This window comes from Microcebus murinus, chromosome 13 (assembly GCF_040939455.1).
Source record: "Microcebus murinus isolate Inina chromosome 13, M.murinus_Inina_mat1.0, whole genome shotgun sequence".
NCBI lineage: Eukaryota > Metazoa > Chordata > Mammalia > Primates > Cheirogaleidae > Microcebus > Microcebus murinus.
The window spans coordinates 36000951-36026347 of NC_134116.1; the positions used below are offsets into that span (position 1 = coordinate 36000951).

Below are 25397 nucleotides of genomic sequence, written 5' to 3' on the forward strand. Positions count from 1 at the left end.
TAATGTCCTTGAAGTAGCTCACTCCGGGATTATCTGTTGTAACTTTATTACAGAACCACTGATAAAGTGTCCCATTTCCACTTATCTACCCTTCTATAATTATTTGCCCTGAGAAGCATATCAATGAATTTTAATTGAATTTTTATACTCCTGGCTTACACACTGTGCTAAGAAATAATATGGTACACTTTTCCCAGTTTCCCCCAACAGTAATATTTTGCAAAATTATAGAATAATATGACAATCAGGGTATTAGCAGTGATATAATCCAGCCATCTTATTCAGATTACCCAGTTTTAGAGTGTGTGTGTGTTAATTTCTATGCAATTTTAGTACCTACAGGTTCACATATCCACTATCACAGTCAAAACACTAAACAGTTGCAACACCACAAAAATGCCCTTTTATAACTGTAACCATGTTTCCTCTGAGACCCCATGCCTATTCTTAAACCCCAACCACCACTAATCTGTCCTCAACTTCTAAAATTGTATCATCTTAAAGTGTTATATAAATGGAAGTATACCGCATGCACTCGCTTGCAATCACCTTTTTCACTCTGAGTGATTTCACATGCAAGATACTGTATGTGCTGGTATTCTGTTCCTTTGTTATTGCTGAGGACTCTGTGGTATGGATGTACCAGAGTAGCTGGTTTAACCATTCACCTACTAAAGGACATCTAAGCTAATTCCAGCTTTTGGCTGTTACAGATAAATCTGCTAAGAACATTCATGTACAGGTGTCTGTGTGAACACAAATTTCCAACGTCCTGGGACAAATGCCCAAAGGTACAGTCTGCTGGGCCAAATGGAAGTTGCATGTTTAGTTTTTTAGGAAACTGCCAACCCATTTCCACAGTGGCAATCCCAGCAATGTCTCCATATCAATGTATTTTGATCAGAGTATACCCCCTAACACCTCATGACAGTGTGAGAAGAACAGAACTACTCCACCTACCAAGTATAACGATGTGAGAGAAAGAATCTAATTGTTTGCTCATTACCTGGGAAGAAAGGTCTGAACCTCCCCCCTTCCCTTATATTCCAAGTGGAAGCCTCACTTCTCTAGTTTAAAAAGAAGGACATACTTTCTTCTTGCAGACGAGCCATGATCTGAACATCAGTGAGGTCCTGTAACTTATATCCCATGGAGATAGAATCGTCCTCCAATTCTGAAGTACTCAGCTCACTGTCGATAGATGACTGGGGACTGAGAGGGGAGCCCCTGGAAGTGTAACCTAAAACACAAAGGAAATGTGAGTTATTAGTCTGAAGAACTGACATCGATATAATGCTTTATAATTCATATATAAGCTAGCAATTTTTTCCTCTTTTCATGTCACAAAAAAAAATGACCAACATATCACCAGTTGATGGTCAGACAATATGCACATCTTCATGTGTTCATAATTCCTATATATAATAACATATGTTCACTGTTTTTTCAAATTCAATTTTCACAATTAAATCACTTGTACTATATACTACAAAATTTTTAAGGAGGTAGACTTCATGTTAGATGTTTTTGATCACAATAAAAAAATCACTACTATCAAAGTCTGCACTGCGTTAGTACCTATCTAAAGGCATATTACAGGGATACATATTCAGGTATACTTTTAATTAATAAGAAGACATACTTCTCTCTGGCAGTAAACTGATTACACGTTTTAAAACTGAAATTTAATCTGGTCCATTCTTTAAAGGGTACAAGCAATAGTGCTATAAATGGGTACAAGTACCACACACAAAAGGGACAGAAACATATACCAAACCTTCATAATTTAGACCAGCAAGTAGTCACAGGAGACTTACAGCCACCCATAAAAGTAAAAAAGCAATGGCTTGAGACAGAGGAACAGAAGAAGAAATAGAAGAAAGTTGTAGGAATGGAATCACACCAGTGCTGATACAAATAAGAAACAGTGAGACCCTTATCTCGCAAAAAACCACTATGACTATTTTTTCTACTTAGCCCTAGCTTAATAAAAAAGCTGCCAGAAAAATTAAAAATTTCAAAAACAAAATATTAAACTAATAATAAAGTTTATAATTTATAAATTTATATAATTATGAGTTATAATAAAAACTACCTAATTTGTATTGGACATTTAATTTAAGAGCACATGAGACACTTAGAAAGACATAACTGCACACATATGTTTTGCTAAAGAGGGAAGATAATACCCAGTTGAGAACAGTCAGTCAGTCAATGGTGTTAAAGTTCAAATTAGTGGTAGGTCTTCTTGTACCCAAAGTAAGTGTGCAGCACAAACTCTCCATTATACGATTTCCTTTAAGCTTGTCAATGAACGATGGATATTTAAGGTGTGTTTAGTGACTGAATAACAAAACAAGCAGCTAGTCAAGAAGCTGAAACATTACCTGTTTTTTCAGGTGTTAGTATTGCTTTATTTGAGGTTTTAGAGAAGCTGGGAGTATTAATGCCATTGCTATAGGGGCTGAGTCTTGCAACAGGACTATAAGGAAAAGCCAGTGAGGCAGTTGAAGAGAAGAGACTCCGCCATCGGCTAGCTGTCATAGAAGCAGAAAATAGCAGCAGTTAGCTATACAGAAGCAGATGTTGATTTGTCAGGAGAAAGGGAAGAGATTTAAAAAAAAAAAAAAAAAAAGACAGTAATTTTTCATAAGAATGTCTTAACTGACTTCCATTTATCTAAAGAAAAAATATGTAAAAATAAGCAATTTATGAATTAGGGACCTATGTATACACCCATTAAAAAAGTAAACCAATCTTATTTTAAAGCCAAAATGTCTATGTAAAAATGAAAATGTGCTTTCAATTTCTACATCAGAAATGTTTTCTATTTTCTGTTTCTAAATAAGAATTTACTGTCTTATAATAATATAAAAAAAAGATTAGTGTCAAAAGATAAACTCAAACTTGTAATCTTTAGAAATCATGGGAAATGTTCTTAATATTAACTATCCACAATTCTGGTTTTTGTAAGATTAATTTTCAATGCATTTAATATCTGAAAATGTTGATCAAAAAAATCTTTTATGGAAACTTGTTCTTGCATAATGGGAGAAACTTAAAACGACTATTGTGTTTCCAAATGGCCTTGGGTCCAAAACAAGGTTTATGGAAAAGTGATCTACAAAGTAACAGATGGATTTCTACATCAAAACATAAGGATGACCATTTTGGATGGCAGGTGTAGAGACTACTGGCAATCACTGAATTTTTTTCTTTTCTAAATTTTTCTTAATTGAACATACATACTATCTATATAACTTTTAAAGACAGGAATATACGTATTACTTTAATACTATTTTGATATTAGACTAAAATAAGGGGGAAAAGGAACTGTACCTGCCATGAACAGATGATCTAATTCTCACATTACCTCACCTGTCCTAACTGTATTGTACTTCTTCCCTCCAAAATTACCACCCCCTGTCATCTCTACATTCTTGGGGTCAAAAAAGACCCCAAACCTCAAAAATTTAACTAACACCAAACCTCATTTACTCTCCCTTCATGAGATACAAATCACTGTGTTAGTCAAAAGCCACTTTTCTGAAAAGCCATCATTTGGATACGTATGAAACAGAAGGGAATACATAACAAATATAAATTAGATCAAACCTCCTTTAAGCAATAACTTAGTTTATATTTGCAGGGAATTTGACAAAACCTAAAAAAACAAGTATGAAAAGGAGTGCTTTATAATGCATTCACCAGATAACTTTTAACAAGCAATGCTAACGAGCAGTCCAATAGCTAAAGAGTGCTTAAAACTGGGCAGTGGGATGGAGAGGAAGAAACTATGGGAGGAGGATAGTCAAGAAAATAATCAGTTCCAAAACTGGGATTCTTAAGATCCTTGCAAAACACCATTAAGGTTACTTAAAAGAGCAAAATGTTCCCTTTCACTTCGGCAAGAATTCTTAAGTACCATCACATTCCAACAATTAACACGAAAAATATCTTTTCTACATGTAGGTGGAACAACTGGGCAAGGAAGCTGCATTCGCAGTGATATCCACACGTTTCATGAAGGGATGCTGCCACGAAGCCTGGTTCCCAGTTGACGCCAGACACGCGGTCACTTGTCCAAGCTGCAATTTACCATGGTTAAGCAGCTCTTCCCAATCTGTGCCAGAGCACAAATAGGCAACTCCCCTCCCCCGTTCCTTTACGTCTACACAGGTAAACTTGACCCCCAAATACACTACAAAATAAACTACAAAATGCAATACACAGTAGCACTGGGTAGGCTGTTCTCACATCTTCAATCTCTATTATTCAAAGTTTCTCATTAAAAATTCTATATTAAAAAAAAAAAAGGTCAATCGTTCTTTGTGACTGCTAACTTGCTTCACAGATGATGTTATTTTATACCAGTTTGATCACTCGCCAGGCAAATTACAGTAACTGCGTGTTCTCACCCACAGATGCAGGCGACGACACATTACAAGTAAACAGCATTCATTACTCTGCACAATAACTGCTGTGACCCAGCCTCCCCACACAATGACACAGTTATTGTGGCTATGACAGCAAGATCCCAGCTAAGAACACAATTAGCGTCTATTGCAAGAAAGAATGCTCAACATTGTTCTTTGGCATCGAAGCTTTTAAGAAGAGCGAGGAGGAGAATTACTGCAGAGGCGAGCTAACAAAACAATAATGCTCCATTAATGCCCAAGGTGGCAGCGGAGGAGGAGAGGGGGAAAGGAGCGGAAGCTAGCGCATCCTAGTTATTCTCCACCATGCAGCTGAAGAACTGTGAGAGGAAGCATTTTTGATAAAGAAAAATTTTTATAAACAAATCAAAAGGGTTTTTTAAAAGGGCAATTCTATCTTTTTCAATTATTTCAACAGATTCTTTTCATATAAAGATGTTAAATTATTTGAGAGGCTCAGGGATGGCCAAAAGAAAGGAGTAAGATAATTTTGCCAAAGGAGAAAATGAGTGACAAACTTCTGAACAATAATTAAATTCCCCTATATTCCTACCCCAAAGTTCTATCTATAAGAAAAGGGCTTCTCAGACTTGGAGGTGGCATGGACTATGTATTTTTTCATTTCATTCTAACCCCTAGAATAGCCCCAAACATGACAATGCATTGATTAAATCATCATACTTGGCATGGTTTTCTTTCCCAAATGGCTTAGGCTAAACTGCCTCCCAGATCACCTCTTTGTTGATCTGCAGTTCTGCTGCAACTTCCTTACTAAGGCATTCACTCCCTCCAACCCAGAATATTACAACCTGTTCCTCAGTAAACTTCCAGCTGCCAATACCACCCTCAGCAAGCCTGTTCTGAACATGCCGACAAAGCAGTGCTAGCTAGTCATGTTATTTCAAGTGTTACTCTCATCTGTGAAAGTACCGCAGTGGCTTTTCGTCAAATACAAGATCTTAAAGGTACTTCACATCATCTTGCTATTGCCCTCACAGACTGCCCCTTATCCCACGCCCACCTCTAGAGTGTTTCTGAAACTACCTTAAGAAAATAATCATTGGTTAAACTTTCTATTTTGCCTCCCTTGTCTGATAAGCATCTTCGACTAAAATGGATGCAATAAAGTACTAAGTTGTATACTGATACATCATTTTTCTGTAAAAAAAAAAAAAAAATAAGTTGAGAGTACCTAATGATCTATTAAGTTATTTTCTGTACATCTTCAAAGTTGCCTGAGTTAAAAAAATAAATACATCTCTGTTATTTTTGTACACCATTAAGCAAAATACGACCAAAAAAGAAACTAGACTGAATAAATGCTCCAGTGATGTTAATATGAAGAAAATCACAAAAAGACAGGTGACAGGATAGGTTCTTTAAGAAAGAACCTAAATTTCTTAAATTTTCCACAATGAAAATTATTCTGTTAACAAGAAAGTTCCCAGAAACAATAACATGCCTACATTCCTTGATCATCTTTGCCTAGATTCACAGTTAATATAGTAAATACTCTAATTTTTATTGAATATGTCTCTGCATATAAGCAAAATGAAATTTAAGAACTAAGACAATTTACATTAAAAAACTGATCTAATTAAAATCTTAGTGATAATTCTCAAAAGTTTAGTACTGTATTCAACTTAGAGTTCAAAATAAAGCAATACTATAATATATTCTGGAAACAATCATTTTCACTTTCTTCTCACTATAGAGATAGTTCAGCACCTAATAAAACATTTGGTACAAAGTATACAATCAATGCTACTTGTGGTCAAACTTCAGCACTATTTTGGCCAAGATATCCTTATTTATTTCAAACCATCCTATCATTCCTACCTTGACATCTAAATTACTTTGTCCAATTTTTAAAAACTTAAATATAATTTAATATATCTTTGAAAATAAGGGTTAGTGTAATTAGACATTTCAAACCAGCTGGAGGTTTAGTGAAGAAATATACCTGAAAAAAGCATTTCATTAATATTTTCTAATAACTACTAAGTTGAACTTTATGTGTTTCAATCCTCTGGGTTCCAGCTAAATGATTTATATTATATTGGCTAGCATCTGTGACTGGGTTAACTGACACATCAAAATTAAACAGGAGTCACTGTCTAAGGTGAGCTAGCTCCTACAATGTTGAATGGCACAGTTAAAATGAAGGATTATGTAGTGACAATAAACCACACAAGAAGGCAACAAAGCATCCTTGAAATCTTGAAATGCTACCATGTTTTAAAATCAAAGACACAGTTACAAAACGGCCTCAACTGTGTCTGATGGAATTTCTAAACACTCTGTCAATTATGCAACATCTAAGAAGGATGAGGAAGCCCCACAGGGAGTACCCCTTAGTCTTCATAGTGGCTTCTAACAGTAGGGCCACATTTCTAATCAGGGGGAAGTTACTCTAGGATACAAGCCCTTATTTTCTCTACTTCTCCAATCCTTTATCCTTTCTCCTTTAAGAATAAGCAAAACTACAGCTTGCAGAGACTATGGCTCACTCTAATTTGCCACATTCTATCAGTCTCTCACTCAAAGCAGGTGCTCTAAAACCATCACTCCACATGGGTGTAATGATCCTGGCAGCGTGGGGTTGGGAATAAAGTCTAAAGCAGCCCTATAAATGTTTTCTCTTTAGCTTTTAATAATTCTGATAAAAACTCATTAATGGTAAATTTTAGATGTTTTACTAAAATTCACACACTGATTTCTAAATAAGTCATGGTTTTGTATCTCTTTGCTCAAGGCTCTCTTCTCAGTGAACCAAATTTATATTCCCTTTCATTATTCCCTAATCCAGGTTCTGCCTGGCGGAGCTACCCAGTTGTCATTTAATTCTTCATAGGCAAAGTTGTGTGTACGATTGAGCTAAAAAAAATAAAAATAAAAAAATTAGTGCTCCAGAATAAGTCAGACACCCAGCATTAGGAAATGACATCCAGTCAGTCATTCCCTTATTCAATATTTACCAAGACACAACAGAAAACATTAACGTAAAAAAAAAAAAATTAATGTTCTCTAGTAGTTATCTAAATACCTTCCAGAAAGGCCCACAGAATTTCACCTCTCCAGAGTCATGCTGGAAAGTCTGCCTGGCCCCTATGCCCCCACCTGCTCTTTCAAATTCATCTATTTGAGTAGTCCTCAACTACTGTGGCTACAGTGTGCCAGATGCCACAGGTACTGAGATGACAAGATACGGTGATTGCTCTCCTCTCCTTCCCAACTCCAATTTCTAAAGACAGAAAAGCTACTGCAAGTCAGATGGGATATAATGAGACATTGTAAGTGCAGTAAAAGCACCATGAAGTACATTCAGAGGAAAGGTAAAGACAATGATTAAGGGAGGCAGAACCTGGATTAGGGAATAATGAAAGAGAATATAAATTTGGTTCACTGAGATTTGAGGGAATCCAAAGACTTCAGAAGACATTCTGTTAAATATGGCCCTTGAAGGCGGAGGAGCTTATCTCATGGGATACAATGCCATTTCTAGATAGAAATAATGCAAGTGAAACCATGGAGGCATGAAAAAGCCATGTACTTTCAGAGAATGGCAAACATTTGGCCTAAAGCATAGGGTATTAAGAAAGAAGAGTTAGGGCTAGAGAGGTCGGTAGGTTTGATTTCAGCACTGTTTTATATGCTGTATACAGTTTAATACACAGTGTTTTCATTTTGAGAAGGTCAAAGACATCAGATATGTATTTTATGATGACATAAGTAGCCATATAGATGATGAACTAAATGGGCACAGAGACTGATGACTAGGAGATCAATTAGGACACTTTTAGAACAGACCTGGCTAAGATATGACAAGGCCCTGAACTAAAGCACAAGCAGAACATTTGGTAAGAACAGGTTTAATAAGCCACATCTGAGCTAAAGTGGAGATATCCGGTGACCCAATAAATATAGGGGGTAGAGAAAAGGAGGAAACCAAAGATAATGCTCAGAGACCGTGAGAGAAGCATGCTTAAACAAAAGAAAAAGTGAACTGAACTCAAGATGGTTGTTAGACATGCCTTTGTGCAAGTGTCCAGTACGGAGCTGGAGTTCAGGAAAGAGGGCTAGAGAGAAAGATTCAGGACACATAAAAAATAGGTGTTATGTGAAGCCACAGGCATGAATGAGATTACCACAGACAATGTACAGAGGGAAAAGAGCAAGCGCTCAAGGAAGGAACAACCCAGAGTAGATAGAAGAATCAGTAGAGGAGACTGAGAAAGGTCACTCGGACAGAAGACTTCAGGAGACCCAAGGATCAATGGAACCCCCAAAGAAAAAAGACCAAAGAGTTTCTACACAGGAGCTACAATCAACAGTGGCAACTACTGCAGAGAGGTCCTGCAGGATGAGGACTAAAAAAGGCTACTAGCTAGGACAACTGGTTCACTGATTAGAACATAAGGAAAAGCCAGTGTTAATAGGTCAAGCAGATAGAAGATAAGGAAGAAGATATCTTTGAAGAGATATGGCTATAAAAGGAAGGAGAAAAGGGGTTGTAGCTTAGGGAGTATAAGCTTCAAGGAGGCCTGGAAAAAAAGGAACCAGTAGACAAGAGTCTACATAGAAAAGGAAGGGCATTGATGAAAATCCTAAAGACAAGAGGAATGGGACAGAGATAAACCAGAGGAAGCAGCCTTAGAGAACGTTCTCTCTGTCTCTGGAACATGGAAGTAAACACCGTGAGAATGTAGAGAATGCGGGAGATGTAGGTAGTTTTAAGGCTCTTTATCTGTAAATTAGAAGGCAATAAATACACTGAGAAGGCAGAGACTGGAATGAAAAACCTCACGTAGTAATGTCTGAAATGGCCAACACTAGAAATAAGGAAAACGACTGACCATGGAGAACTAGAAAGTACTGCCTAGCATACGTCAGGTGCTGAGACATCGCAATGATGACTGATCTACTTCTCTACTGCGGTTCTCTGTAGCACATTGTAATAAAGACCAACAAAAAACTAAAAGGATATTGAAGTCAGAACCCAAGACCTGCCATTCCAGTCTCTATCCTGCTACATGCTGGTTTTGAGATTTGGAGCAAATCTCAACATCTTAATGTCATAGTGTTCTCCACTGAGGGAAAAAAAAGTCATGTTTGTGGGAGGGTAATAAAGAGCACTTTGGGGAGCACAGGGGGAAGTCCACAGCATGCATTCACGAACTACAATGTGTTCTTTTAAGTGAAAAGTTACAGCAAGCAGTAGCAAAAAACACACTCTACATTCTGAGGGAAAATGTTCTAGAAGCTAGGTGGGAGAAGACAATCTTTAGGACTCTCACTTTTTCTAATTCTTAGTAAGTATAACCTAGTTTTCTCAAAATGCTGGGCACACTTTTTACATCGTATCTAGACAATTTCACAGGCCTAGTCTTTCCCCAGACACCACCAACTCAGAAACAAAGTACTGAACTGGGATCCTTCAACAGTTCCATCAGCACAGGTCAGCAAGTCTCATTTATTTATCCAAAGACCACCTCAGAGAAAACAAATGTCCTGAATGCCACATTTTTAAGAAAAATGATTTCTTAAAAACCACAGGCTCCTAAGGTCGTATCTGGAGTCTTAAATAATGATGTTCATTACCACGGAGTCTTGGAAAGCAAGGAAGAAGGAAGCAAGGCAAGGGTAACGGACTTTTGATCCTTCCGCTTCATTCTCTCCTTTTACAGCAGGCAGGCGGGCCTCACTCCTGCCAAATGGAAGGATCCACCTGCACGGTCCTTTACCAGTTACACAGGGATCTAAGATCAGTGAAGGGAAGGGAGATATCAGCTCTTTTAATACCATTTATTCTCCCTTAAATGACAGGAAATTTTTATCCAGACTACAGCATTTTGACCTAAACCCACAAACCACCAGAGCAAGAAGTTCTTCATTTCCATAAACTATGCTTTCTGTCAAGTATAAACTTCCTGACCTAGGTGATCTTATTTTAACTTTACATATCTGAAGCCTACAAAAATTCTGGGCACAGAGATGCACTCAAATGTTTAGACTAAACATTAACAAAACAATTCAAAAACTGCAGTGAAGATAATATTTCACTGGTTCACTCGTAACCTCTAACTGTACGGACTGAGATAAAAGTTTTCTGGAGAGGCTGTAAGTTCACAGCAAGTAAGTACTGCTGACTCTGCTCCAACCTGAGCAAACCCCCTGGAGCAGTAACATATGGTTTGCTGCTTATCTGATCCACTATTTTTTATTGGGTAAACTTGAGCAGTATTAATTTCTCCACAGCACTCCATGACCTGATAAATAAGCATATGGGGGTCTAGGAAGTCCTACTGCTACTTTGAAACAGGTGTTCAGTGCTCTCTTTCCCAAAGATCCACAAAACAAAGAGGATTCAACTGTACCATATTTGTCAATGTATTTGTATAAGGAGAATGGCTAGAGAACTAGTAAATGTCCCTAAATGGTAGCCTTAGGGACTACATCATTAGGATAAGTAAAGTAGTATGCCCAAGTCTCACAATCTTCAAATTTAGCTAGAAAAACTTATTAGAAGGTTAATTTGAAGCTTTTCCTACAGTTCTTATTCATTCAACCTATGATGATAAATAATGATTTAAAAGCAGTAACCATGATATGTATGTATGAGTGCCTAGGATCCTAGAACATTATAGGTACTCAACATTTAGACTTTCAGTTGTGTTCAAAATGTAGTAACTTATAAAAACATGATTTACATACCACCTTTAAGAAACCTCTAGGAAAAGAGTTAGTTTATCTAAAACTAATATCCAGAGCTACTCAAGAAAGAAAGCCACTTTCAACAAGAGGATTAAGCTTTAAAATATATTTGGTTTGGAAGTAGCCAAGGGACTATATACCCCTGATGACTGGCAGGTAAATATTTAATACATATTTGTTGAATGAGAGTTACAAAATTTCACCATGTTCATTAAGGAGTATAATTTAATAACATTTATTCCATAGAGATCAGAGTATTGTAATTATTCTTAGAACTGAATTTAACAAGTCAAATGTTTCCTAGGTTTTAAGAGTTAACATAATCTTAATGGTTAATGTATCTAATCACCACAATTAAAGGATTAAAACTTTTCTACTTAGACGCCAACGAGCTGCACCACCACATACTGAATACTCTTCCTGCACTGCCATTACTGGACCCTCATCTAAACCTAGAGCTGAAAAATGAGGGTCAGGAAGAGGACGCCGTGTTGACTATCAAATTGTTTCCACTTAATCACTGGTCAAAACTGAAGTTAAGATGCCAGCTTTAAGCACACACAGAACAAATGCAGTGTTCTCCAGGACCAGAGTGATCTCTACAACTTCCTAAGTCAGACTTCCCATCTGCAATTAATAAAGGAGATTAAAAAAAAACACCTCAGCAGTAATTAGACTTCAAAGGAATATTTAAAAATTCCCTTTTATAGAAGCCATTTCGCCCTTAGGTCTGTCTGCTAGAGTTTAAATCAAGGACAGTAAAAAACGGCCACAGAAAGAGAGAAGAAGGGCTGTGTGAAAGTCATAATTTAATCTGAAAAGAACAAGGGAAAAGAGTGGCTTAATAATTTGTCCACAATGTGATGTTGTCAAGCAGATTACAGACAGCTGCTTTCAACTTAGACCACAGCCACAATGCAAACTGACAACCAGCTGGAATAACTTCCCCGTTCTAGACTGCAATCCCGAGGTAAGAAAGATGTTACAGAATCGAATTCTATTAAGAAACGGGTAAACAATCTCATGCCTGAGAATAGTGGGGTCCTTCCCCAGAAAGTAAGGATAGACTAGATGCCCAATTAGAGTCCCCATGCCCATGACTGTGTACAGAGGGGTGGGAAATCCAAGCCCCGCAGACCATTAGAAAGCACTGTTAGTTCCTGAATAGAGGAGTTAAGAATGGAATTTGAATAAAACTTCCTCTCCAGTATCTCCAGGGCTAAAACACTCTTCTTCCAGTTAAGGACACAATATGTGTGGCTTATATTCCAGTGTCAGAAAAGGCCTCTGACCCACTAATCTTGAGGTGGTAGAAATTAAGTATATACATTTAGAATTTTGACGAAGGGAAAAACGTTTTCTGGCCCTAAACCTAACCCATTCATGATTTTTTTTTATTAAAATACCAGCACGCAAAGCATTACAATAGACACAAAGGTCTAAAATGGGCATTTCTTTCCCTTCCCCACCCAGACTCACCTTCCAGGAGTTTTGTGTTTCAGAATTTGAAGGCAATTATATGGTTAGCATAAAACTTTAAGTATACAAACCAAGCACTGCCCTGTTGGCATCTGATTTCCTGCCATGAAAAGTTAGACATTTTATACACATACACCTTCTCTTACTTTCTCCATCTCCAGATCTGATAGTTCTATTTTCACATTGTCAGTGTTTATTGGATTTTTCATTCCGTTTTATATCTGTGATTAGGACAGTTATAAGGTGATTTTTAGATGTGACAGGACCAACAGAAAGAAAGAAATAGGCACTAGACCATAACCACCAGGTGAAAACCATCACACATCTGAGGGTCAACTCATTGTGTTATTCTACCTTTCTGGGCTTCTCCTAGGTCACCTCTACAGTCACTGTTTTCTAGATTTCATGTGATCTTTTTCCTTGTATTCCTCCCACTGTTAAAACAGGGTGCATAAAATAGTAAAATTTTCTAAATCTCTGCATAACCAGAGATTTCTACATAACCAAATCTCTTCCCTTTGTTCCTATAATTTACTTGCTTCACTACAGAATTATAGTTGGAAAATTACTTTCCCTCAAAACTTTAAAGGCAATATTCAGTTTTCATCGAGCATCCAATATTACTTATGAAATGTCTGGGGTCTGTTATATTGTAGGATCTACTGTTTTTTCCTTTGAACATTTAGAATTTTTTCCTTAACCCTGGAAAACCTGAAATACAACACCCAGGAGGCCTAGGTGCAGGTCTTTTTTGGTCTTAGTTCATCCTGAGAACTTGTTCTCCTTCAGCTCAAAGAAATATTATTTATTGATTATTTCCTTCTCTAACTGATCTGTTCCTACTTCTAGAGCTCCTATTAAACATGAGAGGTTCTGAATCTATCTTATTCTGTCCCTTAACTTCTCTCGTATTTTCCATCTCTCTTTTAAAGAGATTCCTCTGACTAACTTCCAGAGAAAACTGACCACAGGCACTCCATGTAAATGGGTGAATTATTCCACAAGCAGGCTCCCATGAGGTGCCCAGACATGCAGAAGCAGGGTGGTTGCAAAAGGAGGCAAAAGGTTTCAGAATAGCATCTAACACACTTCCCAGCCCCTGCTCTGTCTGATGTGAACATGTGAAGTTGGTCAAGTTCTGTTTCTCCTTCAGAGGTAGGAATCCCATACTCGGATCTCTCTACCTTCTTTAAAAATAGGTATCTGGTTCTACCCTGAAGACTAAGCATCCTCACACTTGCAGCCATTATCTGCAGCACTGTTCACATTCCAGCAGCTCCCACTGCTGCAATACCCTTTACTGATCCAACTTTACTTATTTGAAAATGCTGCGTAACACGGAAGACTGAGCATGCATATGCTTACACACATATACACACACAAATATATATGCACAATGACTGCAAATCTGAATTTCAAAAACACTAATACACACACACACACACTGTTCCTTGAAATACAATCTTACAGCTGTGACAATGGAAAAAAATTAAACTCACAAACAAATTGACAAAGCTCTAAAACTCAAAATACATGAAACTATGTAAGAGTTGAAAGTTCACTCATATTACAAATAATTGAAAATATCAACAAATCAAAGCCTTACGTTTCCGAAGTAATTTGTCATGAGAGTTTGGCCACATTTTCAACTACTGCTTCTCACATGTAGTCACATAAGAAATACAGGATATTAATGAGAAAAGCAGAAGAAAACATTAACTAAGTTAAAGAAGCCCACCCTTAAAAAAAAATGCTAAAGCCTAACCTTAGCCAATTTCAAAAATTTCTAAAATCACTATTTCACTCTCCATATCTTGCCAGATTTCAAAAGAAGACAATTCAGACAATACCACATAGTTTACCTTTTTACAGTCATGTCACTCCTTTGCTTAAAATTATTCAAAGGTTTTTCACACATTTTAAGATAAAGTCCAAAATCCTTAACTGCCCTGAAAACCCTGCATACATATCTAGTTTCATTTAGAGTCTCTCAGCTCAGTTCTCTTTCTTCGCTTCCCTCCATCACACCACCTCCATGACAGCCTGCCAGTTAATCTCATGTCACGTCTCATCCCATTGTAGGGTCTGTCTCTCCATGTGCCGCTCCTGCATCCTGGGACACTATTCCTCGGCACCCCGACGACAACCACCACACAGACACACACAGACACACACACACACACACACACACACACACACACGAGCTACTGGCTTAACTCCCACTGATTCTAAGGTCTTAGTGACATATCATATCTTTGGGAAAGTATTTTCTGACCATACCCCTTAGTTAGGTCTCCCATTAGGACCATCCTGTTTCTTTTATGGGAGAGGAAGTAAAAGAATAAGAGCTGCTATCTATGTCATCTGCTTCTTGCACTAGACTGCATGCTCCAAAGGTGAGTCACTGACTCATCTTGCTTGTCTCTGTGCCCTTACTACTTAGCACTGTGCCTGTACCTAAGTACCTTAGCACTTAGCACTGTGAATGAACTCAACACAGCTCATGCATTCTAATCGTCTCTGATCAAGCCCCAGTGTCTTAGGCCTATTTTGTAGAGGTCCCGAGAAATAGCTTTGAACACTTACCAAAATAAAATGAATTTCACTGGCATAGAGTCAAATTTAATCAACTATCAAAGTAGTATGAAACCAGTCAATAACTACTTTGGAAGAATCTCTATTATTTTGTTTTCTTCCTTGGTGAGAGTAATAAAATAGCATCTTGATAATAAATTCATTGGAACTATTAATATTATTATATATTTTAATGAACAACTTCCTAATCACGGTGGAAATGCAAAACAAAACAAGACAAAAAACCACACGCACAATTGGCAAAAGAAAGGAAAGAAGGATTATTTAAGGATATATGGCAAACACATATGCAGGTTGCTGGGTATAATGGACTAAACCTTCAAATTTCATAGAAGCACAATCCCTAATTTGTTGTTACTTACTGTGCTAAGTCAATCACGATACTGAAGCAAATGTATTGGGGTTATTCTGAACAAAACAGCAAAGCAACACAAAGATATCACAGAATCCCACAGCCATGACAATGGGTCTTCCATTTCTAACACACGGGAATAACAGCAAAGGTCAGGAGACGCTGTCTTGGCACAAGAAATTCATGATGATTCCAATTGTTTTTCCAATGAGAAAAAGAATCCTTTGCAAAGCTTACCCAAAATGAACTAAGTTTTAATTTTGTGTTCCAAATTTGACAGAGCACCTTAAGACTGGAAACGTGAGCTGGTAGGAGATAGCATCTTGGGCCACTCAAGGAGAAACTGGACAGGTTCCAGGAGACGGACACTGGATAAGCTTAACGTCTCAGTTCAATCTGTGTGGATTTCTACAAATGAAAGGGCCACCTTGAGGATTTTGGATTGGTCCACAACTTTCTTTTTCATTGGCTAAATGTAGAGTAACCCTCCATCATAACAATGAAAACAAGAATGGGAGCTGGCACTGTATAAAGATACAGGAAAAACTCAATGAAGTGGTGATATCTATTCACATTTCCTTAGCATATAATCCCAAAGGAAATGAGAGATGGGCATAGCGAAACAGGACCCAAGATAGCAAATGTGCACAGCTACACTATTTGTGAAAACTACACCCACACTCCTCAAATGTGACCTGTCCTGATACAATAGTTATGGACATTCGAGTATCTAAAGTCAAGATAAGCTTTTTATTAACTGGCCCCAAATTAACTGAGCCACATATTGGGTGTTTCAAATTACTTAGATAAGCTTTTGATCATTATTTGGTTATTTAACATCCCAGCCTCATGACATGGATTTACCAAAGACTCTAGATTAGCCTTATTTCAGTTTAGGATATCATGTGAGTTAATCCTATCCATGAAAGCCCTATGGGGTTTTGTCATTTTTATTCTAAAGGGGTGAAAGGGAGTATAAAAAATAAAGATGGGCCATGTCAGAAATGGAATACATCCCAATCTAAGAAGAAATGGAAATCTAAATTCTCTACTACTTCTGAATAAACCACATTTATAAAACTTTCAATTTAAGATACCTAACTCTAACAAAGTACATTTATAGAAAAACAAATCCCCCCCAAAAAAGAAATGCCATTAGTTTTCTATGAAGTGTAAGTAACCAAAGAGGATTCCCTGTGTTTTTAGGTTCAATTTCTGAATAAAAAAAGAACTGCATATTTGAAATGTCTTGTATATTTATATAGCACTTCACATATTTCCAAGTTTGCATTCAATATTTTCTGAAATTTTTCTGATAGCCCTGTGAAATTTGTTAAATGTCCCCACTTACTAGGCAAGGCACGGGAAACAGAGCATGCTCTCAATCACACAGTATAAATATTAGATCAAGTCTCCCCCCATCGTATTCAGTCATTCAACAATCAACACCCAACACCTATAGTGGGTTAGGAAATATTCTGGGCACTTAGAGGATTACAGCAGTGAACAAACCAGAATCAAACCTCCACACTCAGAACAAACATTTTAATGAGTCTCACCATGTGTTTTATTTTTTGGCTTGGCTGGTAGGATGCCATTTATAACACCAAATGTTCAATGAAAATTAGGTTTTTTGCCCAACCTAAGAAACTACAAAAAACAAACATTCAGTGCTTAAAACCCGTTTGAAAAAAAAAAAAAAGTAGTAAGCATTGGTAATTCACAAAAATTGAGGGATTGGCCTCTGTCCTCAGATGCTTCATCTACCCAGAAAAGGGCATATACATTTAAGAAGTTCACAAGACAGGATGGCTTAATTTTGAAGGTTAGGATCATCTTCAAAAAGAGGAAAACCAACTAAGATACTGAGCTTTGCATCAGACTGCCCACTTGAAAAAGTGCTCAGTGTTTTGGAAAAGAAAAGATTGTTCTAGCTTTTATTACTTAATTTTATACCAATAGACTGCAGATTTAGAGATGCCAAAAGATTTAATTTCCAGTGATTGCTTTTTCACTTTTAAACATTACTTTTTGTAGATTATCCAAAAAAGCCATTTACACTATTCAACTATATTAGGGAAGAGACCTAATATTTAAGCCTTTACTATATCTGCTTTACAAACATTTTTATTTAATACTTTATAACAACTCTACAAAACAAATACAAATGTGAAAGATGCTGAGAAAACTTAAGTAACTTGCCTGTGCTGAATACAGAATAGATAAAACCCTATAAATTATAAAATCTGAATATTAAAATATCAGTTTGATAAAGAAAATAAGTTTGTGATATATAATAAAAGGTTTTAGATTCAAGTCAATTAATATTCCCCATAAGAATCATGGGTATTAGATACATATTAAGTCATGTTTAGGAATATGCTATATATATCTTACACCAAAAATAATTACCCTATTGTATCTTTAACAAAAACCAAAAAACATTTAACCAATTTGCAAAATTATAACTGTGAAGACAAAGTATTTCTTTCAGCAGTTATCTTAAAACAGTCATGGTGGTCTGGGCATGGTGGCTCATACCTGTAATCCCAGCACTCTGGGAGGCCGAGGCAGGAAGATTGCTTGAGCTCAGGAGTTCAAGACTAGCCTGAGCAAGAGTGAGACCCTATCTCTACCAAAAAGAAATTTAAAAAAACCCAGCTGGCTGTTGCAGCATGCACCTGTAGTCCCAGCTACTGGGAGGCTGAGGCATAAGGATCGCTTAGAGGCCAGGAGTTGGAGACTGCAGTGAGCTACCACGACGCCACTGCAACTCTACCCAGGGCAGCAGGGTGAGACTCTGTCTCAACAAAAACAAACAAGGAAACTGAGCACCCCTCCTCACAACCTTAAAAATATATAAAAACTTAAAAAAAAAAAATCCAGTCATAATGCAGGTGCCATCCCCCTATAAAATTACACCTTACAATACACATCCCTTTCTTCCCCTCAATTTCTTCAGGAAAACAAACTTTCTTCGGAAGGGCAGGATTTTAATTGGTTTGTCCTCACAACCTCAAGGCAAGGCTCGACTACATCCCATACATTTTCACATAATTTGCCAAGTTTGTTATCCAGATACAGGGCCATAAAGTTGTCAGAGCATGAACGCTTTCTGGGGACCCTACCAAATCACGAAGGCAGGCAGGAAGAAGAGGAACTGAGGCCCTGCAGGAAGTTACAATCCAAAGGAGCTCATGAGCAATTGTCCAGTTAGAGACGGTTGGGGAGAAATGCAGCCAAATGTATCTACAGAAACCAGCCCTGACAAAGCCTGAGGACTAAACTCTGATCTTTTTCTTTTGCTAAAAACTCCTTCCTAAGGAGGCCAGCTGGGTCAGGCTGACAAACGGTAAATTCCCACTAAGCTCACCAACCTGATTCTGGTATGGCATTGACATCACCTAAAAGATAAGAAGCCCCAGTCTTAACTCAAGCGTCCTAGCAGATGCCTATCATAAATTTAAAATATCTTAAAGCATCCTAGCGGGTGCCTATTGTAAATTTAAAATGTCCTCCTGTCTGGACCTCCCAGAGTGCTCACACCCTTTTCTTAAAATAAGCATATCCTTTCTGGTATTCTAGATAAAGTCTAACTCTCTCAGCCAATTGCCAGCCAAAGAATCTTTAAACCCACCTATAACCTGTAAGCCCCCACTTAGAGATGTCCCACCTTTTTGGGCCAAACCAATGTATGCTTCTCATGTATTGATTTGTGACTTTGCCTGTAACCCCTGTCTCTCTGAAAATGTATAAAACTGAACTGTAACCCAGCCACAGCAAGCCCACTTGCTCAAGGCCTCTTGGCAGTGGCTCCAGGTCATGGTCCTCAAATTTGGCTCAGAATAAATCTCTTTAAAATTATTTTACAGAGTTTGGCTTTTTTCCGTTGACAAGCCTCACTTTGATGGGTTCCTAGGGATGCCTGCTCCTTAAACAAGGAGAGATGGCTACGTCCCCACCACGGCTAACTTGCAGCCAAGAAAACAGCAGAGGCTAAGGACCTAGGGTAAAGAGAAATAAGGAAGAAGAAAGAAGATATTAAACCAGCTCGGCCCACCAGATACACTATGGCTCCTCGTAACTATGTCCTACGAGGGAATTAATCTTTAATTTTTGAGGAATTTTCTTCTAAAAAAAAAAATCAGAGTCAAGAAATAGGAACCAAATACCTAAAATATTTGCTCTTATAAGCAGCATGTCATCTGAAGCCCCAGATGTCACATTCTGGGGCTGTTGTTACATTTACTGTTACATTAAAGAACTAGAGGGATAGAGGCTGAGAGGAGGAATGTAAAACAGGATATTTACCCTTCCTTCAAATCTCATCGCCCCTAGTCATGGCTGCGGATTTCTTAGTGAATAGTCTTTAAATTCTGGATGAGTGGAGGGAGGTGTACAGCCTCTAAGGAGTGTGAACTAAATTAAAATTTTAAGCCCCCCCCACCAACTGACTAAATAGACCCCCTGGTGGCCAAAGGAATATCCTAAAACTAAACTGCCTGCCAGGAGCAAGGAGGTCAGACACGCCTTATCATGCCCCCCTCCCTTCTTGGGGACATCCTTTGTAACCCATTAACAGGCCGAAGGATATGCAAGACAAACCTGGAGGTCCTCAATTTACACAACAAATCTAAGTCACAAGGCTTATCTCTGATAACAGCTCCTTATGTTAAAACATTCCAAGCCTTTAGACAAAGCTTCCTGTCTTTAACCAATTACAAGCCAAAGAATCTTTAAACCCACCTATAACCTGTAAGCCTACCCCCTCTCCCGCCCCCGCATCGAGATGTCCCAACTTTTTGAGCCAAACCAATGTATGCCTCCTATGTACTGATTTATGACTTTACCTGTAACCTGTCTCCTTGACATGTATAAAATCACACCCAGCCACACTGAGTCCACTGCTCAAGGCTTCTTGAGCCAGGCTCCGAGTCACGGTCCTCAAATTTGGCTCAGAATAAATCTCTTTAAAATTATTTTACAGAGTTTGGCTTTTTTCTGCTGACAGGATTTTAACTGATCATTATGCAACAAAATGCATAAGATATGTGAAAAACTGATTCTTTTAAAGTAAACACGCTTGTGAATGGGAAGCAATACAGCAAGCTGACACTTCAACTGATGTTTCCTGAATGTAAGATGTGGCCAGTAAGGAAAAGTTATAAGGACCCCAACCAATCTTAAATTATTCAACCCCAAAACTGAAATTAAAATGGTAGTAACTGACATTGGGTTCAAAAAGAATTAAACATTCACTTATTTAGCAACAGCCTCCATCAAGTGTCAGGTTCTCTTCTAGGAGTCAGGGAACTGCAGATCAACAAAACAAAGTCCCTGCCGTTGGGCAATTTATATTCAAATAAAATGCTCAGTGACACCTCTTACTTCAAAATGCTGATTATTCAAGAGAGAAGTCAACTCCAAACAAAAACAAAATGCATAGACTTATGGAACTTCTAAAATATGGAATGCTCACATTATTCCAACAAAATATTTGTTCTGGCCGGGCGCTGTGGCTCACGCCTGTAATCCTAGCTCTTGGGAGGCCGAGGCGGGTGGATTGCTCAAGGTCAGGAGTTCAAAACCAGCCTGAGCAAGAGCGAGACTCCGTCTCTACTATAAATAGAAAGAAATTAATTGGCCAACTGATATATATATATATAAAAATTAGCCGGGCATGGTGGCACATGCCTGTAGTCCCAGCTACATGGGAGGCTGAGGCAGGAGGATTGCTTGAGCCCAGGAGTTTGAGGTTGCTGTGAGCCAGGCTGACGCCACGGCACTCACTCTAGCCTGGATAACAAAGCGAGACTCTGTCTCAAAAAAAAAAAAAAAAATATTTGTTCTATATCATGAATACAATGTAGGTTAAAACCTTAATTTCTGATATCTATCCGTTAATCAGCATTGAAAAAAAGATTGTCTTAACTGGAAGCCAGTAAAAATTTTTCAGTATGGGGGATTAAATAGGAATTTCTCCCTATCTCTTGTAAAAGCACACTGGAGTGACAGATAAACTCTTATAAGTCCACAAGGAAGACTGGATAGGAGAGGAGACAGTATCAGGCTAAGGAGGGTCACGACATTTTAGACATGAAAAACAAATACATATTAGCTAATAGTCTTGGGTTTTGGCGTTCTCTGCTCTACGGGCCCGAGGAAAGGGAAGCAAATAAGGACCTGGCAAGGTCCTGGAATTGCAGATACAAAGTACCACAGGGGACAGGAAGTTCTGTGGTTAAGCAAAAATAGAGGACCACTGAAAATCTACAGGAAAACACCTGGGCCCTGGAGCTCCCACCCTGCCAGTTCAGGCAACTGCTCCTCCCTGCTTTTATCAAAGACAGGTTTTATTACCTGAATAAACTGAAAGAGAAAGCCACTAGATTTAAGGGTACAAACACAAACAAGGGTACCTTACAAAAAAACAGGAAGATTAAGTGGAAATCTGCACACTAGAAGGTAAAGGCTCAAAGGGGACAGAGACTTAAACATCTGCACTGTCCACTGTGGTGTCCCCATTACCTACGACGGCACCTGGCATGCAGAAGTTACTAAATACATAGCAGAAGAGTTAAGATGAGTTTTTTTTTTTTTTTAATCTCCAAGAAAGTAGAACATAAAAAGATCAGGGAGAGAAAGCAGGAGAGAAAAATATAAAATGTGACCATCAATCCAGGAGATTCTGACCCACAGGAGTAAATAAAAAGATAGAACAGAGAAAACAGTGGGGCTTAAGGGGTAAGTACAAATAATGCAAGAAATTTCACAGAGCTGAAGTTTCTAGCACCAAAAACTTTGAAATTTCAAAATGTCAAGAAGAAAAGATTCTACACTACTCAGGGTATTTTAGTTAGAGAGGTCACAAATAAGAAAATCAGAAATGAGACAGGTACTGGACTTCAACAGCAATCCTTGAAGCTAAAGGATGATGAAATAATACCTTCTAAATTCTGTGGCAAATGGTTTTTAACCTAGAATTCTATCCCTAGCCCAAAGAACTATCGGGTGTAAGAGTGAAGGTACAATAAGGTCATTTCAGACACATAAGGGTCTCAAGGCTTACCTTCGACATATCCTCTTTCCCTCTACTCACCAAAAAAGCACCTGGAGAATGTATTCCATTAAAAGAAGGGAATATAAAGAAGTCTTTGCATCTACGAAACCCCCTGAAGACAGGCCAGAGGAGTTTCCAGAAGAAAGCAAAACAGAAGTCCCACCAGGACAGATATTCATTCAGATGCTACAGAGAACCAGTTCTGGTTAGAATAAGAACAGAGGGCCCCGCTTGAAGGAACAGTAACAAAACAAAACCCTTGGATTTATGTGCCTCCATCTTGAGGATGCTTCACTCACAGAGTTACTTTTCTTATGAGACTCCAAGACTGGTATTTTTTAAATTATAGACATTATTTTATGAAACAAAAGTTGAGGCCGGGCGCGGTGGCTCACGCTTGTAATCCTAGCACTCTGGGAGGCCGAGGCGGGCGGATTGCTCAAGGTCAGGAGTTCAAAACCAGCCTGAGCGAGACCCCGTCTCTACTATAAAAATAGAAAGAAATTAATTGGCCAACTAATATATATATATAAAAAATTAGCCGGGCATGGTGGCTCGTGCCTGTAGTCCCAGCAACTCGGGAGGCTGAGACAGCAGGATTGCTTGAGCCCAGGAGATTGAGGTTGCTGTGAGCTAGGCTGACGCCACGGCACTCACTCTAGCCTAGGCAAGAAAGCGAGACTCTGTCTCAAAAAAAAAAAAAAAAAAAAAAAAAAGGTTGAATTTTTTTTAAAAAAAGAATTTTCATCCAAAACAGCCTATACTAATTAGTGACTTTACCTCAATGGGATTATGGCTTATGAATGAACTCTGAAGTGAAAGCATATAGTCTCTCACCAAAAGAGGTTTTAAATATATATACAAACCTAGTGAAAGACTAATTTTGGTTTTGAAAAACTAGTTCTCTACTTTTATCTGAAATTTAAATAGATTACACCATGAACAAAGCAGTATGCCAATTCGTGTCCTCACAATCTCACAATTCTGCCTGAGCCCCTTGGCAATGAAAGAAAAATTAGATAAATGGGCACTTAAGTATAAACTCCCAAAAGCAACTACCAGTTAGGATGATTTACATCAAGTTTATCAAAATCAGCCTTATATATAAATCTACCTTGTGTGCAAATGAGCTAAACTAGGGGGTTGACAAACTACAGCCAGATGTGGCCTAAATCCAGTCCATTCCTCTTCTGTAATAACCCACCAGCTAAAAATGACTTTTACATTTTTTTTAAATGACTGGAGAAAAAAATATATTTCGTGATGCATGAAAAATAACATGAAATTCAAATCTCAGGGTCCATAAATAAACTTATTGGAACAACACTGTTGTTCATTAATTTTTGCATCAATATAATTCATAGCTGAGTTGAACAGTTGCAACAGAGGCTGCATAGTCTGCAAAACTTAAGATACGTACTATCGGGCCCCTTTCTGAAAAAGTTTCTTGCTCCTGAGCTAAAGGACTATGATTCTGAATTTCATTTTAATTTTATTTCAGATTATTGAGCAAAATCCATATATGAAAATACACATATACATCCTTAAATCAAGGGTTAAGTAAGCAGACTTAGGGATGATCTATACAACCCTTGGAAGAGCCAAGTCTAAAGGGATTTAATGGTCTGCTTAGATCACTCAGGTAAGTGGGAACAAAACCAAGATTAGAGCCCCCTGACTCAGAATGCTGCTCTATTAGACAGGCATCTGTCACCAAAGTTTTAACCCTCATATGCCTTTGTTCCTACATTGCTCTTCAACGTTCTATTAACTCATTTATTCCATGTTAGTTAAAATGTTAATAAAATATGCTCTTTAGTTCCACCTTCCCCATATATTTAAAACAGATTTCTGTTGGTGTTTCCAAACAACCATGCCAATACAGCAGAATACAATAATGGTTAAGGATGGGGTCTCGGGTGTTAGGGAGACCCCAGCTGTTGACTCTGTCCCTGAGTATCACTCTGGCTTTGTAATACTCTGAACTTCTCTAAACTTTAGTTTTCTCACCTCTAAAGGTGAGCTCACTACCTACCTCAGAAGATTACAGTTAAACTACAAGATGAAGGATGTCAAGAACTTAAGGTACTGTCACAGAATTAGGAGCTCAGGAAATGTTACCTATTATACTTTGTCTCATCGTGTCCAAATATTTCATAACCATTACCCTCCAAGAGCTTCATGGACAGCATTTTCAAACCTCGGCATGCATTAGTGAACTCATCAGTGCAGAATCCCCTGGCCCTACCCTCAGATACTCTGACTCTTTAATCTGGAGGGGGCAGGAATCTGTACTTTCAAGCTCAAGTATGACTTGGATGCAGGTGTTCCATGGAATAGAAACAGTGTTCCTTCCTAGATAACGAAACAGATACCAAGAGGTTATGAGACAAGCCAAAAGCCTAAATAATCACAGCTCTACGCAGTCTACTGCATCAAAATAGCAAGGAACTGAAGACCACTCATTCCTTTTGCTGTTTTTCCAACTGTCCTTTTTTTCTTTTTTACTTAAATTTCTGTTGGGCTCCTTAAGTTAACTAATGTTACATATAATAGGAAAATTACTTCTCAGTTTATAAAGGTTAGGACTTCCATTTATACATCCAACTCAACACTGAACGAATTCAATAAGGTCAGCACTAAGATCCCAATGTAGCCCCAGTTTTCTGCCTGAGAATTCAGCCACACAACCTTGTTACCAACCCCAGAGAAGTGAAGACTGACCCATTTATTGGCATTTTGCAAATGGAAAGGGAAAAAA

The 25397-nt window shown here is 38.0% G+C and overlaps 1 protein-coding gene across 2 annotated transcripts in view; it reads right to left on the reverse strand.

The window, feature by feature from the left end:
- SLAIN1 (SLAIN motif family member 1) overlaps positions 1–25397 on the reverse strand; it is a 54388-nt gene that overhangs the window by 14741 nt on the left and 14250 nt on the right. The window contains exons 3-4 of one of the 2 annotated variants that reach the window (XM_020290296.2): positions 2388–2537; positions 1091–1240 (exon numbers count right to left, since the gene is read on the reverse strand). In XM_020290296.2, the coding sequence (XP_020145885.2) occupies positions 1091–1240; positions 2388–2537 (300 nt within the window). The remainder of the gene's footprint in view (positions 1–1090; positions 1241–2387; positions 2538–25397) is intronic. The other variant, XM_012785739.3, reaches the window with a different exon arrangement.